General features: G+C 40.7%; 3 protein-coding genes across 17 annotated transcripts in view; 1 reads left to right on the top strand and 2 right to left on the bottom strand.

Moving 5' to 3' along the window:
• Positions 1-3,142, bottom strand: part of LOC147873076 (transcription-associated protein 1-like) — a 35,861-nt gene extending 32,719 nt beyond the window's left edge. For 6 of the 8 annotated variants that reach the window (XM_087353767.1, XM_087353771.1, XM_087353765.1 and 3 more), the window contains exons 1-4: positions 2,624-2,815; positions 1,772-2,201; positions 1,026-1,175; positions 444-541 (exon numbers count right to left, since the gene is read on the bottom strand). In XM_087353767.1, coding sequence (XP_087209893.1) covers positions 444-456 — 13 coding nt within the window. In that variant the 5' untranslated portion in view covers positions 457-541; positions 1,026-1,175; positions 1,772-2,201; positions 2,624-2,815. Of the gene's footprint in view, positions 1-443; positions 542-1,025; positions 1,176-1,771; positions 2,202-2,313; positions 2,333-2,623; positions 2,816-3,086 lie in introns of those variants that run through there. The other 2 variants (XM_087353768.1, XM_087353769.1) reach the window with 2 other exon arrangements.
• A 3,277-nt stretch (positions 3,143-6,419) lies between these two features.
• Positions 6,420-20,251, bottom strand: LOC147873074 (peroxisomal multifunctional enzyme type 2-like). Of its 8 annotated transcripts, XR_015536548.1 has the most exons (17): positions 20,174-20,251; positions 19,514-19,651; positions 18,974-19,118; positions 18,408-18,535; positions 18,044-18,166; positions 17,456-17,655; positions 17,007-17,067; positions 16,770-16,933; positions 15,334-15,457; positions 14,983-15,155; positions 14,413-14,580; positions 13,504-13,665; positions 10,914-11,055; positions 10,465-10,560; positions 9,875-10,037; positions 8,432-8,539; positions 6,420-7,350 (listed from the first exon to the last, which is right to left on the bottom strand). XR_015536548.1 is itself a non-coding variant. In XM_087353759.1 (15 exons), the coding sequence occupies exons 1-14, from the start codon at positions 20,226-20,228 to the stop codon at positions 10,499-10,501; spliced, it is 1,845 nt and encodes a 614-aa protein (XP_087209885.1). In that variant the 5' UTR covers positions 20,229-20,251; the 3' UTR covers positions 6,420-10,037; positions 10,465-10,498. The 8 variants fall into 8 exon arrangements, 4 of the variants coding, with proteins under 4 accessions (XP_087209885.1, XP_087209888.1, XP_087209889.1 ...); XR_015536547.1 differs by having other exon boundaries at positions 6,420-8,539; XR_015536549.1 differs by lacking the exons at positions 9,875-10,037; positions 10,465-10,560.
• On the top strand, positions 9,575-11,656 carry LOC147873075 (translocon-associated protein subunit beta-like). The gene is made up of 2 exons (XM_087353764.1): positions 9,575-10,147; positions 10,682-11,656. Exons 1-2 carry the CDS (start codon positions 9,575-9,577, stop codon positions 10,766-10,768), a joined length of 660 nt encoding a protein of 219 aa, XP_087209890.1. The 3' UTR covers positions 10,769-11,656.
• Positions 20,252-20,446: the final 195 nt, after the last annotated feature.

Raw genomic sequence — 20,446 nt, 5'->3', positions numbered from 1 at the left:
CTTACTGGCTTTTCCAGATATGAAGCAGACGCTTTCAACAAGTTCACATACTAAATGTGGTTTTAAGAGAGATTTCAGGTTCTCACAGTGGTCTTTGGGTTCTAACACCACTTGGACTTACAGAAAACCAACACAGATTATGATTTTTAAACATTTAATGGTTCGCTATATCAGCTGCAGTTATCCTTGTGACTAAGCGCAATGCCATGAGGCAGTGGGAGCATGGAGGTACACTCCATGCATTCTCAATTATAGAACAATGTGGAGGTCAGCCTCAAAATGTGGTTCCTTAAACTGGCAAAGAAAAATCACGTTCTTCATTGTTTCTTTGTAGTCTCAACCATTTACTACTTTTCAGGAAAAAAGGTCTTCTTCTTTCAATAATGGCATTGCAATTCAGAAAATAAGTTTATTAAACAATTTACTCAAATGGATGAACTTGCCTGTGACTGCCATCTGGTGAGTGGCTCTGGCTTGCTTGTCCTGCAATCTGCACGCAATCCCATGGACTGCGGAGATCTCCACATGTGGATCATCAGAACTGCAACGGCGAATCACAATGAGTACAGATAATTACACTCACATCCTAATGTTCAGTGTACAAAATGTTGGTCACAACAGTGGCCAATGCAGTAGCTGCTTCCTAAATCAGCAACTGATGTAAAAGGGACAGAGAAAATGGGAAATCTGGGTTTATGATATGAGAAAGAAATACATTACGTGCAGATGCCTCCTGGTACTGGCAGGATACTAAACACAAACTAATTGTGATACAGCCTCTAACAGGCTCACTGTACCAGTAAATAATGAGTTCTGGGTGCTCAGAGAAAGATCTATACCAGTGCCTCATAGACTGCCATGGGACTCGCTTACAATTCTGCGTTGAAAAGCCAGTGATTAACAATCTGTTATGTCATGTTAGTACCATCAGGCTGGAAAAACATCTTTTATTTTGTACACTTTTTTAATATCAAGAATGAGGTTAGTTTTACAATATTCTTCTGCCTCCAACTGCTCTTATATACCTTGGACAGGAGAAAAGCTGCTGCACTGTATTCTCATCTTCATTAAAATTCAGGGATGCCACCAAGAAACAGCAAATTATTTCCCAGCACTGACGACGGTAACGGATCCGTCATGCTTGACTTCAGAGCAATACATGCTGTCTCCACGACCTGGAAAACACAAGCAACAGTTTCAAGTTATAACGAGTGACAACGCAGGCCAGATTCACTGGTAAGGGAAGTCAAATGTTTTAGTTACAGTAACTTTCAAGTACTGCACTTACTGTAATACTCTAAACACCTTTTCTCCACATCAGGGCGCATGTCATATTTATTTCCAGAACCTTTGGGTTTCATGGACACCAACATATCATTGACTAGACTTTTATTTTGTAAGTGGAGTTTGACAAATCTCAACAATAAAATAAAAATTAATTACAAGTATATAATTTTTCTATAGTCTATGCTAACCCTAATAAACGTCAAAAAGGAACGTATTATACGCGTATCAAGTCATTTAATGATCTTCCACCAACAATTAAAACTCTAAATGATTTAAAGGTGTTCAAGCCTGCATTTAAATTATTTTTCATACTTGAATTGCAGAATCTGAAGGTTATGTACATTCACATGTGAAACACATCCTTGTAATTGTGTCAAAAGTACTGAAGTTTATATGTATTGTATGAAATGATTTGTTCTCCATCCTTTGGTTTAGTCCTAAGAAGGATCTATGGAATGTAAATAAACTCTACTCTCTAACATACCTGAACAATGCAATTCCTTATCCAAGTCACAAACACTACAGGTGCTTCGTTCTGTCTGGTTCTTCACATCTCCAACTCCAAAAAAGCTGCTTCCCCATCACGCACACAACTGATCTTCTGAAACGCTGATATTCAGACAAATTAGTCCTCCATGTCTTCGTTGATACCAGTAAACACACACTACAGCTACAGTTCACATGAAAGTTGCTACTCAGTACATCCCCTGATCTCAAACTACTCTTTGAGACAGACTAGGCACTCCCACTAAATCTATAACCGTACACCTCCTCGGAAAGCAAGGTAATCGCACGAGGGCCTGAGGTCTTCCTTGTGGCATTGTGAGGCATGCTACGAACACCCCATACTTGGTCACTAGGAATCAAAAGTGGGCAACGGCTATAGTATCCCACATGCTTGCAGGCACTCCTACCTGAAACAATACCAAATACCAAAATAAATATCCACATTGTGACACCAGTCGTAACTGCTACTACGAATGCACTCTACACCTCATCAATAATCAACTGGCCAACTAAACCAACCCTCCATGCAACCAAAATATTTCACACATTACGTCCTTCACACAAGGGAAAGATGACACACATCAATTCACATTACGTCCTTCACACAAGGGAAAGATGACACACATCAATTCAAATTAACTTCGACGCCCTGGCAATATATATGAGAGTAAATCTGCACTGGACTCAGAATGCATCCTAGCAACCAAAGAAATACAGAGGGGCAGAACGCCCACGCCATTTTATCATAGGCAGGGACGGCAACGTCTGAAAAACAGCGAACTCATCCGACCTCCTTGTCATAGCAGAGTAGTAGTAAACTACGTCTTACGCAGGAAAAGTCTGAGAACTGTTGGACAAAAAACAATCTTCCACGTGCCAAATTCCTGTTGCGATAAGAAGTGAGCCTGCCAAGTGTACTGAACATACTCCACTGATTTCCTGGCAAGCAGTAGGCTGGTCAGGTGACAGACAGCTTTTCCCCGAGTAAAATCCCAAGGATCAATTAAGCTTCTTCTCTCAGCTATTCCCAGAAAGACAAAATGCATTCACTTTTAACTAACACAAATGCAAAAATAAACAGCATTCTGATGACGCAGTTGATTGAACATGTACTTTTGTTCTTGGGGAGGGGGGCACACCACACACACACTTCTGAGTATATAAATGTCACTTATCAATGCCGTAAACGCCTCATGGCGTTTATTTATTTCATTCCTCGGGAATCATCGACACATAACCTCAACCGTTAAACGAGAACACCCCAATCATTCCGTAACCTGATGACAGCCCACCTAGATCGCTGTTCGCACACATAAACTTACAGCACCTCCAAGACTCCGAAGACTAGATTCACGCTTACCAACACACACACACACACACACACACACACACACACACACACACACACACACACACACACACACACACACACACACACACACACACACACACACACACACACACACACACACACACACACACACACACACACACACACACACACACACACACACACACACACACACACACACACACACACACACACACACACACACACACACACACACACACACACACACACACACACACACACACACACACACACACACACACACACACACACACACACACACACACACACACACACACACACACACACACACACACACACACACACACACACACACACACACACACACACACACACACACACACACACACACACACACACACACACACACACACACACACACACACACACACACACACACACACACACACACACACACACACACACACACACACACACACACACACACACACACACACACACACACACACACACACACACACACACACACACACACACACACACACACACACACACACACACACACACACACACACACACACACACACACACACACACACACACACACACACACACACACACACACACACACACACACACACACACACACACACACACACACACACACACACACACACACACACACACACACACACACACACACACACACACACACACACACACACACACACACACACACACACACACACACACACACACACACACACACACACACACACACACACACACACACACACACACACACACACACACACACACACACACACTCTCTCTCTCTCTCTCTCTCTCTCTCTCACTCTCTCTCTCTCTCACTCTCTCTCTCTCTCTCTCTCTCTCTGCGCGAACTTGACCACAGCGAATTCTAGTAGCGAACCCAGTAAACTACGTATTGAGCGGGAACAGAAGGGCAGCCGAATGGCATCGGCAGTTCGAGACCCAGCGGATTCTTACAGTAGTATTAAGTTCTAAATATAAAACGAGGGCAGGACTGAACCGATTTCTGATTTCTGCCCTCTAAAAAAATAATTGAGGGTTAACGGGTGGGTGGGGAGCCGAAGATGAGAGAATGAGGGAGTTATGCAAAAATATATTTATGAGGGAGCAGCCAAAGGTGGTCCAAACAGACATCATATCAATCAACAATCTTTAACCAAAATGTGTTCAAAGCACTTGAGTCGAAAGAAAAAATCCAGCCAAATAAATCAACAAATCTATCATCTACTGGGCATGAGATTTTTGCAAGCAAATCCAAATTCATAAGAAACACCACACGCCAAACTTACAAGTTTTAAAACCTTTATCCTTGCTTAACACAGCAGACTCAAAATTAACCACAAGCACAGAAAATACCCCTGCAGCTCCGGTCACAGCACTACATAACAAAAACCAAAATCACTTCACAAATAGTCTCCACCCACGCCTACAAACGATACCTATACCAACTGGAAACAGCAATAATGTCAATCCCAAACTGCATTTACTTCTGTCAACATATCATCTCACACTTACAATCACAACATTTAAAGTACATCCTATAGGTCAGGTAATTACACACTTCATTCATTGTCCCATCAGGTTTCCTGTTCAGATATCAAGTCATTCAGATATCAAGTCATTCAGATATCAAGTCAGTCTGCGAACACACTCAACAGCTTACATGACAAGCATGCAGGTTTGATTTATTTCGCTGGATTGTATTGTTTCTTTTTCGACTCATATGCTTTGATGTCTGTATGTTGTTGGTATACCCCCAACTGAGCCCCCTTTTATATATTTGTGCATAACCCCCCTCATTCTATCATATTAGGCGCCCCACCCTCCCGTTAACCCACAATTATTTTTTAGAGGGCAGAAATCAGAAATCAGAAATCGTTTTGAGTCCTGAGTCCTGCCCTCGTTTTATATTTAGAACTTAATACTTAAGTAAGAATTAATACTACTGTAAGAATCCGCTGGGTCTCGAACCGCCGATGTCGTCCTCCGCACGCCAGCACGCTATCCATTCGGCTACCAGGCTCCTACAAGATTACGATTCTGGATCTTCCTGATATATCCTGCTCTTTCCCGCTCAACACGTAGTTCATTGGGTTCGCTACTAGAATTCGCTGTGGTCAAGTTCGCGCAGAGATAGATAGAGAGAGAGTTGGTAAAATTTGTTGCGTGAATCTAGTCTTCGGAGTCTTGGAGGTGCTGTAAGTTTATGTGTGCGAACAGCGATCTAGGTGGGCTGTCATCAGGTTACGGAATGATAGGGTGTTCTCGTTTAACGGTTGAGGTTGTGTGTCGATGATTCCCGAGGAATCAAATAAATAAACGCCATGAGGCGTTTACGGCATTGATAAGTGACATTTATATACTCAGAAGTGTGTGTGGTGTGCCCCCCTCCCCAAGAACAAAAGTACATGTTCAATCAACTGCGTCATCAGAATGCTGTTTATTTTTGCATTTGTGTTAGTTAAAAGTGAATGCATTTTGTCTTTCTGGGAATAGCTGAGAGAAGAAGCTTAATTGATCCTTGGGATTTTACTCGGGGAAAAGCTGTCTGTCACCTGACCAGCCTACTGCTTGCCAGGAAATCAGTGGAGTATATTCAGTACACTTGGCAGGCTCACTTCATATCGCAACAGAAACCTGACCTGCCTACTGCTTGCTCAATTTATTTTTGTTTTGCCATATCACAATGTTGTTGCACATTAAATCCCTTACCAGCTGTAACATTAACTTCACAAAGTTTACAGAACAGAATTGTTCCATCAGAACTAAAATATTCCTCACCGAAATCTTTAATGAAAGCTCTTAACTTTGCACTTTCAGAACACCACTTTTGGCATCTGAACTAAATGAAGGATTCACTGTAAATGCCCGAGAAATGTAGTTTCAAGTAAGAATTTCATACCCAAAATATGAATTTTATCCTCAAAATATAACCAAAATGATCCTAACCATGAATCACCAGTATTGTTCCCAACAAACTGTGGTCAACCAGTGTCCTTGAAGATCTAAACATGATTTTGTGATTGTAAATAAAATTTTCATGAAGCAGAGTCCTTGAGAAGCTAATAGTAGATCATACAGTAAAGACTGCACCAAACCCTTAATTTAGTATGACTCCTTGTTCCTGTACGAACAAATATCTTTGAACAGAATGAGCAGTTGATTGATCCACTGGTTGCTTAGCCGCCTGACTGTGATTAAGAGATCAAGTGGCTAAAAGGGTGAATGAACTGACTAATTGATTCGTAGGCTATTTAATAATTATATTTCAACCGTACAAATTACTTAATACTAAATGGGATTAGGATTATTGTGAATGGAGGATCCAAGACATGAAATTGTAATCTGAACAAAATTAAACAAACAGCGATGCAAATACATAGTAATTAAATGGCTAATTTGAAGGGAAAAAAACATGCACAAACAATATTGATTATATAACTATCCACTGCTAATACTGAAGTGCCACTACATTCCTTGGGCAACACCAACCACCCACTGGTTTCTTGATTTGAACACTTTCCCAAAAAAACAGCACAATTCATGAAGCTCCTCATTATGTAATTTTCTCTCGCTGCCTGTATGTTTCTCTTAGTTACATGTATTCTGCTCATCACAGACATCAGTGCAAGACACCAAGTTTAACACCCACACAAAACAGCAGGTGAAATAAGTAGCCATTATTATCTGTAATTAAGAACTTTTCCAAAAGCAGGAACTTTGAACAATGAAGCATGAACTGGCCTTCAACCTAATAGAGGAAATAAATGTCTTAAATATACTGTCTCTTAGTATAACGATATTGCACAGTTCAGTATCACCTCACAATTGAATAAATATAGTCATTTCTTTCACTCTGATGTTGGAAACATACATGGCACCTATCACACCGTGCAAAGACGTCCATTCGACACAGCCCACACTGACAGGTTAATATTTCCCACTTATAGGACCACAGTTCCCTTGTTCTGTAGTGTCCTCTGTATCAATGAAACATTATGTCCATGTGACCATGCACTCTTTCTCCTACACAGTAACAATTCTAAGGCCATGTGATATCCCCAATTTCATCATGATCATGTAGTGACTGCTTACCATAATATACTACCAACATAATAAACAGCAGGAAGCAGCAATTACCTGGCATCTCACAGAATTAGTGGGGGAGCCTACACAGACAAGACATGCAACATAAATCACATGCGTTGCGCATATGCGCATGCCAATCCAAATGTTCTTGGATCAGCACACAAGAACAAAACACAATTCTAACACACATGAAGAATCACAGCAAGGTGAAAAATCACTAACACACTGTCTGACCGGTATTCTACACTACTGTGAATGAAACAGTGATCCACAGAGCAATAAAATTAATTTAGTGTCCTACAAAACAACTCATTACAAAGATGGTTGCCTGCGACGTTGCACAGACTGATTTTTACATTAAATGGTGCAACAACCTGCAAGACAGCCACCTCCATATTCACTATCATAAGAACCTCAAAACTCAATTCAGTAATGGCAGATGACAAAGTTAAAATGAACAGAAGATCAAGAGAACTGAAATGGTAGATATTCACACCAAATTTCACAAAAACCAGTCAACTGCTGTGTAACTGAATCAGGCTAGATGGACATACACATGCAGCGTACTTAATTAATAAGACTGCTTTATAAGTCATTCAAAAACCACTGGATCAACTGGCATATTCTGATACACTATGATCAGATTCAACTGGAAGATCTGAGGAAACTGACAAAAAAAACCCTCTTCAGTCAGGACAGCAAATCCCCTGCTGAGACTTGTGCATAGGACGCAATTCATTTGAGAAACAGGAGTGCTAACACCACACTGCTATAATTTACTGGTAGAATCACTCCTTCCCAAACGAGGATTTGCACAGAATAGTTTTGTCCATGTACTACACAACAATTCAGATCATTTCTTCCTTACACATAGGATATATTTATTTATGGGGGATTTACACTAGTGACAGACTTCCTTCCTGTTGCTATAAAACAAGTTTGTGTCCCAAATTCCCCAAACCCTATTTCCTTCATGTATTCTAAAACACAGGTAACCCACAAATTTAGCATTCTGTACTTGCTATAGTACATTCTTTTCCAACTGAAACACATTTGCTCATCTTACATTCAGTTCACATATGAATAAAATGGGAAGAACCCTGAGAGAAGGCACAGACAGACCACAGAAATCACGTCCACAACATTCACAATAACACTCACCTGCGAGCTTCTTCGTACTTAATCTGCTGTCGCAAGAACACCGCATTCTTCAGCAGTTCCTGTATGTTACCAAGGTTATCCTCTGCCCCCTCCATAGACTTCACTGCCCTGGAGAACAATACAACTGCTGAAAAAACTACACAAAGTTCTGGGAAGGTCTTGTGATTCTCACTTTTCTTCCAAATCATATATATATAGATAGATAGACACACGCACACACACCATATTTGGCGACTTTGTGTCAGGACTCAGGATCTTATTCCTTTGCCAGGCAGAAATGTCAAATGAATGAAGGTCTAAAATCACTAAGTTAATTGATTAAATAATAAGCTTTCCTTGTAACATAAAGAAATTACACTTCACATAATTCAAAATGTCAACTAGAAATGAGCAAGATGCTGCTACAAGCCTGTGGAAAAGTATTCACTTGGGAACAAGGTTCCTCTTGAATACTAGTGAACGAACAGAATTTCCTTTAAACCTTACCCAATGGCATACTCCACATCGTAGCAACGTCCCTGCAACTCATGATGCAGTCTGGTAACTTCTACCCTCTTCTCCACCATCGGGGGCAGTGCTTTGCAATGTTACGTATATAAGTTCAACATAAACAACTCAATCCATGTTTGACACGTTTTCAAACCTTTTTTAACTTTCATTTCCAATTCCGGGTCTGATGACAGAGACATCGACACGATTCTCAACACAGTTACGTTATATTACCGATAACAAAGCACATCCATATGTGCCTAATAATTATTCCAAATAATCGCATACGAAGTACAGCCGATTAACAAACTACAGTTCTGAGTTACAAAGCATGTTACAAACTATGGAACTTCTAAACTTCCGTGTTTAACAGTGAAGCCAAAACAGTTTCATTTTAACATTGGCAACGGCTGGAACGGTATATTTTATCGTCATTAACTTTTAAATTGGTGACAATGAAGGGAACCGGAACTAATTTTTAAGTGCGGTCATTGCCAGTAGGAGTCGAATTACATGCTTTGTTGCTTGTGAGTTGGCAACGAGTTGGAAGTTTTGATAAAGAAGTGCCATTCCGTTGGGAAAGATTCGAAGTACTCGTGCGTACAACACGTTGGGGAGTGTATAAATTAATATTTCGTTAAAAGTCTTGAAAGAATGAAATTTCTAAGTATTTTTGTTCTCGCAGCCCTAGCTGCTTATGTAGATGGTAATGAGGAAGAAGAAACGGGTGCCAGATTGCTAATTTCAAAACAGATACTGAATAGATATCTGGTTGAAGACATGGACATAGTAGCTGGGATATTTAGATGTCATATTGTTTCAGAAAAATTATCGTCCGGTTGTTTTTGCAGAATAGAAATTTTTACATATCATAGGCCGTTTATGTTACAAGCCAAAGAATATGGAGCATCTCATGATAATATTGTATTTAGTACCCATATAATACCAACATACCTCATAAACTTGTTTGATTATAACACACAACATTCTTTGCAGTACACACTATATAATGTTGGCACAAGTACTGCTCTTGGTGTTAAGCTGAGTGACAGTAGCTTTCACAAAGAGGCCTTCACTTTGGTGGGTGGTCAGCTCAACATCAAGATTGACAGGATCCCTGCAGGGACAAATGTATCTCATGTAGTAGTTGTCAGACCAAGGAAATATGGATACTTCAACTTCACAGCTGCAGAAGTCAACTACAGACCAACAGAGGATGCCTCTGAAGTGAGTTATCACTTGCATGGACCGTGGTCAAAATTTATAGAAATGTTTGTAATTTCCATTGTGCTGGTCCTAAATTATATATTTAGAATGTACAGGAAGCCATTGTAAAATAATGAGCATAAAACACAAATTCTTCAGATTGATAAAATGATTTTCATTTTGAAACATTTAAATATTACTTGGAAAATCCATCTATGGACACCATACTTGTTTCTGTCTGCTTCTCTGATATTCAAAGCTCATAATTAAAATGAACTGAGGACTGAATATAGCTAACATCAAAGCTAAAATTGAATATTAATCTCCAAACTTCTTACAAGTCTTCCAAGTGGTGTTCCTCAGGTTTCACCATCAAATTTCTGCATACATTTCATTTTTCCAGAACTTCTTGACAAATACATATGCCACAAAGCCTGTAATCATGTAAAATTCCTAAGTTTATCTCTTGTTTTGTTTTTTGGGTTTCTGTTAACATCGTCACACACTGCTCCTGTAGGACGCAACAGAAATGCATAACAAGTCTTTCCGTTTCAGCTGCAAGTGGCCGTGACAAGCGAACCCGGCGAGGGTCTCATCATTGCCTTCCGTGACTATGATAAGAAAACCCTGTCTCTCAAATGAGATACAAACCCAAGATCTGCCAGATATGAAGTAGGAGAGTTAACTGCACAGACAAAACGTTTAACAGATGAAAGTTTTAAGTTAGTCTGTATAAAATTTACTCTCTAACAGTGCTGTAAATCCATGACAACTGTGTGATACATACTCCAGGTGGCAACAGTATTGCCATCTTTGGTGATGTTGTACTGCAACACACCACCGATCTTCTTGGCACGCTCTGGGTTTGCCGCAACCCGCTTTATCAGCAAGTCAAACACACCATCCGAATCCAGCGCCGATGTGGATGCCTGCACCAACAATGCAACCTCACATTACAGTTTACAAAGCCACCAACATCATACACCATTTCTGCATGTCTCTAGGAACCTGTTAACTCTCTGGTGATAGAAAACGAAGGTCGAACATTGCCAATACCAAACAGTATCACTAGCTGCAGGACCAAGCCACTTTGGCACAGTTCAAACACATCTGTATTTGTCTAAGATCCAGCTTAATATTATCCTCCCCTTAAATTCTCAATCTTACTTATGTCCAATTTTTTTAACAGGATTCCCACCAAACTATGCATACATTATGTGTTTTCATCTTATGAACAACACATTTAGTCCTTTAGTTCACTATCCTAAGAATCCACTTATTTGATCCTTCAAGATCCCAAATAATATTTGGTTGTTTTCAAACACAATTTAGGTTCTTCACACAAAGAAAGAAACCATATTTTACAACCATACAAAAGTGGAAAAATATGGATATGATGTAATTTGATCTTTAGCATTACTGAGAGTAGTTTCGATGGTTACACACTCTGTAATCAATAATGAGTACTTCCTGAACGTGTTAAATATTTATGAATACTATATTTTTAGCTTAAAAACAAATGCAAAACCATGTTCATATTTTCATTCTATGTCAGGACATGAGATATGCCTCTGAACTACAAATTCCAGTTTTCACTTCCCTCACCTTGGTGGACCTCATCACAGCAGGCATAGTGACTGACTGATGCAACCAGCATACATCAGAGCTACTCACTTGTGTTTCTTCCATGACCTTGAACACAGCTACTGTACTGTACTGTACTGTACATGTTATCAAGACAACCTTACATGTAGGCTAAAGTGCAAAGTCTTTCCTGCCTCCTTGACAGTGACTCAGCTAGTCAAAAAACTTACTGCTTTTACAAAACAAAGGTTCATTATTCTGTTACACAAAACACACACAAATGGCCATATCATGACTCGGCTCCACCCCCAGCATCATGCCAAAATTTTTTTCCAAGTCTAAGCCAATTTCTGACCTAATGACATTTTACATAAACAAGTGTAGTGAAACAATGTATTCATGTGACAACTTCTCTTTGTCTCCCACAGTTCACTATTCACAAAGCACTAAGTGAACTGTACAAATCGTGAAGTTTCTTCCTCACTTTGCCCACTGAAGATGCAAATATCCTGAGAAATTGATTTGCAGATATTTACCATAAGCTGGAAATGTAACTAGGAAAGAGAAAACAAAGAAATTCCATAGAGCTTTTGAGTAACCTCTGAAGACCAACTAGGAAATTAAAGAAAATAATTAACCCCTTCAGCCACAGTGAAGGTGCATAATATTCTATCAATCCATTGTTACCTCAAAGAAAACACAACACGTCTCCACGACAACACTAAACTAGTTAATGCTGCTTAGAGAAATAAATTACTGTTTATTCTGAGATCAATATAAAACCCACATTATATATTCTGTGGGCAAAATGCAGAGATAATGACTGTTACAGCAGGTGGTACATACAGTTACAACTCAGCTTTAAAGGGTTAAAATGGATCTTACTGAAGATGTGATACTAGCAATGCTGTAATGTTTGGGATCTTAACAAAAAGGAAACATAACCTTGTCACTGAGAGTAAGAAATTGCTAGGCTGAACAATGCAGGTTATCACAAGATAACAGAATATCAGTTACACTTTATATCGATTATAAACACAACTTGCAATCTGTAGGAACAAACACCACACAGCTCAGGCCTGCCTCATGGACTTATCTTGAACCACTTGAACACAATCCACAACCTAACACCCAGTATTTTAAAGATCCATTTTAATATTACACTCCCATCTATGAGTTGGTCTCTGAAGCCATCTCTTCCCTCAGGTTTTCCACACAAAATTCTGTACTCATTTCATGTCTTGCTCATGCATGCTGTATGCCCTGCCCATCAGAGCTTTCTTATCATTTTACTAAAAATCCAGAATTAAATCTTATATTTGGCTCATTAAACCCACACTAAATTAAACATTCTCCAACACACAATTACAGAATTTACATCAAAATGTACATTTATATTAAGTAAGCTTTACATGCAAACAACACAGCTCAAATGCTTCGTCTTGTTTAGTAGCAGTGTACTGCATAATCAAATTGCATTTTTCTGTGAGGAACCTGCAATATGTGTGACTTTTTATTTCCACTGCGTAGACATGAAATTTAACACAAAAATTTCATTGGAAAAGCTGAAAGGAAAACAGTACTTCGGAGATCTACACACACACAGACATTACTAAAATGCACCTTAGAGAAATATGATGTGAAGAAATAGATAGACTCAACCAGCTCATGACAGAGCATAAGGGCAGAATTATGTGAACGTGGTGAAAGGCCAGCAGCAACAAAATTTCTCACCAGCAGAACAACCATCATCAAAGATGATCTTGGCCCATCAGTCAGCCACAAAAACGTACCTTGTGCTGCGGGACGGATGCCTCGGTGAGATCGACATATGCGCCAGATATCACCACGCTCCCCGTCTCTTTCACCTTGGTCTGAAAGTGGATACGGTTCCCCTGTTGCCACATGTCAGTCTGTAGTGTCTGCCCAGGGATAACCGGCTTGCTGAACCGAGCCTGTAAACCAGTGACAGTCATCATTTTCTTCATACCCTCCCACTCTGATGGCCTGTGTAGTGCAACGATCTAAACCATATTAATGGGGATATCAGGTTGCATCTCAGTCCAGTTTCTGACTATCCTTCTCAGGCTAATCAGAGTTCTCCTCAGTCCCTCCAAAGAACTTCCAGCATAGTAACATGAAAATTAATATTACTGCCCCTTTCCAAATTCATACCCATTCATTATCCTCTCATTCTATCTGATGCTATATAACCTCTGAAAATGAAACACATTCATGAAATAACATCATATTTAACAATCTCTCTGATGGAAAAAAAGTACAAAGAACTTACAAAGCAACAAGATGATAAAATTAAAAAAAAGAGACTGAAATGGTAAAATGTTATGAACAGTCCTCCGGAATTACAACTTAGAAATCTACTATCAAGCCACACCATTGCACCATGCTTCACATGAATATTTTTTTACTTACCATAGGCCTCCCTTAACATATCCACTGTGAATGGGAGTCACGGTTATGAAGTATTCCAACAGGGATGCGAGAAAATAGGAAAGCATGTGGAAAGAATAAGAAAGCACAATGACTGACATCAACTGAACTGTACATCAGACACGGAAGAGGCAAGTGAAAAATGCTGTGAACACAAACAATCCATAGAACAACAGAAAGAGGGTGCTGGAATGTTATCATGAGAATGTGAAAATAGGAAAGCCCCAAAAAGAGATGTTTCTATTACACACCTTTATGGCTTTGAATTTGGTTGGATCATTATCCGCATACTGCTGTAGGACATGGCGGGCTGAGAAGCCCAGCGAACACAGACCGTGCAGGATGGGCCGATCAAATGCAGCCACATTCGGGTCAATGTGAAGTGGGTTGCGGTCTCCAGACAGTCGGTAGAGTGCAGCCTGCAGGAAATAATGTTGAAGTGAAGAAACATTGACAATTAATTTGTAGGTGTGTTTATGATCTCTCTCCATACTAAATTCTACAGACTTAGCTGCAGTGTTTCATTAGTCATAATTTTCACACACAGCAATAAGTGCAGATTGAACGCAGTCAGCATTTTCAGTCTACATCAAATAATCTTAAGGATGCACATTTTACAAAGCTCTATCACCACAAATATGTCAAGATCTTAATTAGATTGTGCTTCTTCTCCATATTTCACACGTTAGTACTACTGACAGAAGAAACTAAAAATACATACACAGAATAAGAAAAGTTACATTCACCCCCCCCCCCCCCCCCCCCCCAAGAAAAATAACCAAAGAGCCTCACACGTAACACATGCTTCCCTCTATTCTGACCTGATCAAGAGACGTGTGTTGCTCAACAGACAAATCAGGAATCCGCTTTGGTGGTTCTGCTGTTGGCACATCATAGGGTGAAGTACGCTTGTCTGTAACACCCTTCATTCCAACAGCAAATGTTGTCAGCAGGGACTGTGCCACCTTCTCACCACTTTCATCAAATGTCTCCACTGCAATAATGACAACAGACATCAACTGAATTTGTATCACCTTGAAGACTAGACTTTTAAACCACTTATATTCCCCCTAGCCTAGACAGATCAAAGAAAAAGAGACACGTTACAACTGCACGAACCAAGTTGACAGAAGTTACAAATGGAATGATCATACTGCACAATTTTATCTCACCTTCCACCAGCACAACAGTCCCGGATCCCTTGTCCAACACATCCACCACCTTGCAGTGCACCTCAAGAGTCCCTTCACTGTTGATGGGACGCAGAACCTCCAAGTACTGCTCACCATGCAACATCTGGCAACATCTGGCAACACGATCCTCCTCAGTCAACTCCAATTATGTACTCAATCGTTTCTCATTCCTTTGTGCCTCATCAGCAACCCTAAGGTTCATAATCCAATCAGTCTCTACGTCGAAACCACTGAACTATCTTTAAGTTAGCAGAACTTCTCGAATCCATTTAGTGGAAAGAAAGAAAGAAATACTTTATGATATATCTGCAAAAAGAACTGAATACTGTCATTTGTTTACATGACCGAGTGGCATGCCAGTGGGAAGCATCTACACTCTGTGCAGCTCACTGAATCAGTGTGAATTCTATCCTCTCTCTCTCTATGGTGCAGGATATTCTTTGAAAAACTGACTGTATACTTGGCTTCTCAAAAAATAGAACACTTTCTTTATAGAAGCCAAAGGTTCATCACTGAGTTCACAAAAGCCTGCCATAAGACTAACCTGAGCCAGCTGCATCCAGTTTGCTCCATAGATTCCTATCTCCCAAAGGTCCATCTTAACGCCATCCCACCTACGCCAATGTCTCACCCACAATCTCCTCCCTTCAGGCCTTCTAACCAATATCTTGTAAACACCCCACCCCTCCACAATGCGTTCCGCATGTCCCGCCCGTCTTATCCTCCTCGATTTAATCGCCCTAACGGTATCAAGTGAGGGGTACAGTCCGTGAAGCTCATAATGCAATTTTCTTCCTGCCTCTTAGGTCGAAATATCCTAAACACTCTGTTCTCAAAGACCCTCAATCTATGTTCCTCCCTCAAAGTGGGAGACCAAGTTTAACACCCATACAGCACAACTTTTGTATCTTTAGTTTTCTTGATGTGAGATGAGAGGACAAAACATTTTGGACTGAATGATAGCAAGCATTCCCCGAGTCCACACCACACTGCTCAATTACAACTTCACTAGCATAGAATACGACCTGAATGATCCTCCGTTGCACTGAACAGAAAAACAACCCACAGCAGTATTATTTTTGCAGAAGCTGGATCTGCTTTCATTCCATGAGGACCAGCAGACTTTTAATTTCTTCCTCACTGCATGTACAGTGAACTAAACAAGTCAAGTGCGATGGAGACTGGCTATTATATTCGTAATAGACAAAGCACAGGCAGTAAAATGTGCCTTGCGTTAAGATATATGGACATGTTCAGCTGCGAAGGCAAGAAATGCACATACAGAGATGAAAACACAGCAAGAAGATTGTGAGGTGGCTCAGGGTTGCATCCGAAGGCAGGCTTCGAAATGACCGATGCTGAACCTTGCGGTTATCCTCAAAAGAGTCTGCTTATCAAGACATAACCTCACTTACCCTGGCAGGATTGAAATCCCTGCCACTGAACACCTCAGCAGTAACACTAGACTCCATCACGGCAGACACGCCTTGCAACACGAGGAACGTCGGCAACGCAGAGAAGTCTGCGTGGCCTTCATACAGGAATCTCAGGTCACTTGGGTTGGTCACAGTGCTACCAACTGCAATAAAACAAACACATTACTTGTCTGTCACACTGTCACAAACACACGCACATAAGGGCACATTACTCACCTCCCAGTGCATACAGGATCAGGTCATGAGGAGTGTATTGGAACTTTGTCACAACACTCTTCTGGAAAGGAAATCAGGACCTTAAACCATGTTCACAGAATAAGTGTCACCAAGAAGACAAAAGAAGTTCAAGTCTGCACAAAGATTAGCCACCATCAATACTTGGATGGCAGCACCAGCCATTGCCAAAACTAATGTACACCTCATTTAACAAAATACTGGACCTCCAGTGGCGTAAGCCACAACTGAAGTAACGTAAACCACGTACTACAATTATGGCGACGGGCTAAAATCCTGTACACAATAAACAAAATTAATTCTGCTCATTCATACGTCTTATACTACACTCCCTCTATACACCTCCACTGGATGGTGCTTAGACACAGGGGTAACTTGAATAATTACTATCTGAAAGCATATGCAAAAAACTACATCGAGTCATAACTCACGCCATCAGAAGAAAGCCCAGAGTTCGACTTCATCTGCTCCAGAACGGTCATCAGGGTACCAGATGCCTCCTGGATGGACTCCAATTTAACGGCAGCAGACATATCTGTCACCTTGCCCCAGTTCTCACGTACAGCCTCTGGCGTCACCAGCTCATTCATCTGTGCACGCAGCAGGCCGCCCGGTGAACGCACCAGATAACCTGAAGGTTGTCAGACAAGAACGCATCCTGATGGAAAGTTCTGCCGACACTCAGCACGGGAGGTAAACGGTTCTCTGCTTGTCTATCATTACTGCGCTTCATGGCTATTCCAAGCTGTCTCACTGAAATCAGGACCCTTGAAACATGAATCCGGTCATTCTACCGCTGTTGACACATCTACGGAAGTCCACATGCAGATTCTGCGACTTATCTACGATTGTGATTTGCAGTGAAAAAATCATTTCTGCATTTCACTGAAAGAGCAACAACAGACCCAACCTTCATGACCCTAATGAAATGCAGTCCTGTTTTGGACGGCATCACATGACTCAGAACCAGTGGTGTCGTTACAGGCATCGAGCATATTCCGAACAGGGGTGCCACTGACCCTTACATTTTCCTGCCCAGCCAGCAGCAGACTCGATGATGGAGCCAGTCTCCTCACAGGATTTGTGACACAGCCACGCGACGACTGGCGCAATCAGCTCTGGGCGCAGCTGCGCAAAGAAATCTGTGCAACAAACAAGTGACTTATCAGTATCACATTAGTGTTTATAATCATGAGACAATATTAAAAACTGCTGATAACAGATCTCCAAAACATGAACTATTTATTACAACTGATAATATGACAAAAGGGTGAATATACTTCCAAAATGCACTGTTTGCATCATTTTGATGTTCATTTATTGTAAACAGAAGTGACACACTGTCAGGCTTTAGTATCAGCAGCATTAAAAGTTCAGACCCACCAGGTGGCAGGATGTCTTCAGTAAGCCGGGATGCCGCAGTTGGCACAATCACATTGCAGTGGATGTTGTCCTTCCTGCCCTCTATCGCTAACGTATTGTTCAGACCAACCAGCCCCATCTTGGCAGCACTGCAACCATAAAAAAAACATACATGGACTCCTCCCAAGAAATGCATAAAGCGGCCATCGCTCACACCAACTTTCTTATTTGAGAACAACTTTTCAGCCGCACAAATTACACAGTCCTGAAAGGAAGAGCGAACTGGAGAGGATGTAGAAGTGACCCTCGGTTATATAACACACTAACCCAGCATCTGTCTTGAGGAACTGTGGGGGAAAACAGTTTCTACCATTTCTGGCAACCAAAGACAAACTTTTATTTTTATAAATAACCAGAATGTTAAATCAATATTTCATAGGCGGGGGGAGGGGTGTATTGTAATTAATACTTTTAAATCCCAAAGATATTCAAAGCAGAACAGATTAATGTCCAAGATATCACGCACACATTATACAAATGATCAATCCTATGAAAGATAAATATACTGAAGTGTCACTAACACCGACCTGTAGTTTGCCTGCCCAAAGTTCCCATATAGACCAGAATTGGAGGATGTCACAATGACACGTCCATACTTTTGTTTACGGAAGTGAGGCCACGCGGCTCGAGTTGCCTTGAAAGCACCTGTTAGGTGTACGTCCTGAATTAAGCCTGCAACAGTAACAAATGATCATTAAACCTCAACAGCACTAGTAACTAGACAAAAAAGCATGCAAAACCATCCCTGAACTCAAGAAATCTACCATAGTCCCTTTTCTTTTGGCCTCCTATACAATATCAATAACAGTCAAAACAGCTCAGCATAGCAGACAGTATTTGTCAAGGTTTTCCTCAGCCTCTCTAGGCAAATGCCATGGACAGTCTCTTGAAACTGGTCAGAACCACAATGATAATAGACGCTTGTGAATTTTAACTCTTTCAGAATTAGTCTCTGCAGAAAGCAGTTTGTAAGAAGGAAGGAGAAAGAGAAGAGGTGAGAGGACAAACAAGAAACTTACATGCGAATGCAGTAGCAGCCAACAAGCATCATAATGCACTAAACCCACCTTTGTGCCGGATCTCTTCTACAACACTGTCTGCTGCACTGCTACTCTTCCCATCGCCATGGCGACCACCACCAAGGTCATTCACCACAACTGATGCTCCACGCTCCGCAAACAGCAGGGCATATGCTTTACCCAGGCCTGAAACATAAAGTCATGGCTCGTCAGAATTATGAGGAACTGGCACACAAGAAATGATAAGTGGGTGAAACGACACACAGAACTGTTCATTGCAAGAAGTTGTAAGCAAATGCCATGATTAATACGATTATGAGACAATGGAAACAGACAAATGATAAAAGAGAAGGGTATTAACTCACCTCTGCAGTGCACACATCACATGGCATGTGGAGTCTCATCATACTTTAATATTATCATGACAACTTTTATCCATGGAAATGGACACACACAAACTGGTACAATTAAAACTGGAAACATACTGTTGTAGCAGCCCACACCCTTCAATTTCATATTTTTGTCTTAACAAATGAGGGAAAGAACTATATTTTTTTTGTACAATATAGTCATTAATGAAGCTGAAACCGCGAAGACAAGAACGATAACCTAAAATAATTTCGACAAGAATTAAATATTTCCGAAAGAAAGTCTTGCATACTAGAAAAGCGATCAGGCACAAACATTATTTTCGTGTACGATAATCACCTGCACCAGCTCCTGTAACTACAACCACTCGGCCATCGAATCGCAGATCTGTCATGCTTAATAGGGCCCTACAGAAGTCCGAACCTGAAACAAGACGAAGTTACGTGACCAAACACACGGATAAGGTAGTACAAGTGCAAGATTAACCAGTACTTCGTACCTTGTTTACTTTCGTGTGTATAACTGCGAAGTCATCGTCAAGAAATAATGTAACCGTTAAAATTATAATACAACGCACAAATTGCTAAATCTTACTACGTACGATAAATCCGC

This window comes from Zootermopsis nevadensis, unplaced genomic scaffold (genome assembly GCF_977971745.1).
Source record: "Zootermopsis nevadensis isolate Lab colony 2312 unplaced genomic scaffold, Znev_1.0 Znev_ptg000022l, whole genome shotgun sequence".
In the NCBI taxonomy this organism is placed as follows: Eukaryota; Metazoa; Arthropoda; class Insecta; order Blattodea; family Termopsidae; genus Zootermopsis; species Zootermopsis nevadensis.
This window is presented reverse-complemented; position numbering and strand designations above follow the sequence as displayed.

Bases quoted from the DNA above. Each gene is read 5' to 3' on its own strand.
- LOC147873075 (XM_087353764.1), top strand. From the start codon at position 9,575: ATGAAATTTCTAAGTATTTTTGTTCTCGCAGCCCTAGCTGCTTATGTA. The intron at 10,148-10,681 runs GTGAGTTATCAC...TTTCCGTTTCAG, and splicing joins CAACAGAGGATGCCTCTGAA to CTGCAAGTGGCCGTGACAAG.
- LOC147873074 (XM_087353759.1), bottom strand. From the start codon at position 20,228: ATGACAGATCTGCGATTCGATGGCCGAGTGGTTGTAGTTACAGGAGCT. The intron at 17,656-18,043 runs GTCAGTGGCACC...GACAACCTTCAG, and splicing joins CTGGGCAGGAAAATGTAAGG to GTTATCTGGTGCGTTCACCG. The intron at 16,934-17,006 runs GTGAGTAATGTG...GTTTTATTGCAG, and splicing joins GATCCTGTATGCACTGGGAG to TTGGTAGCACTGTGACCAAC.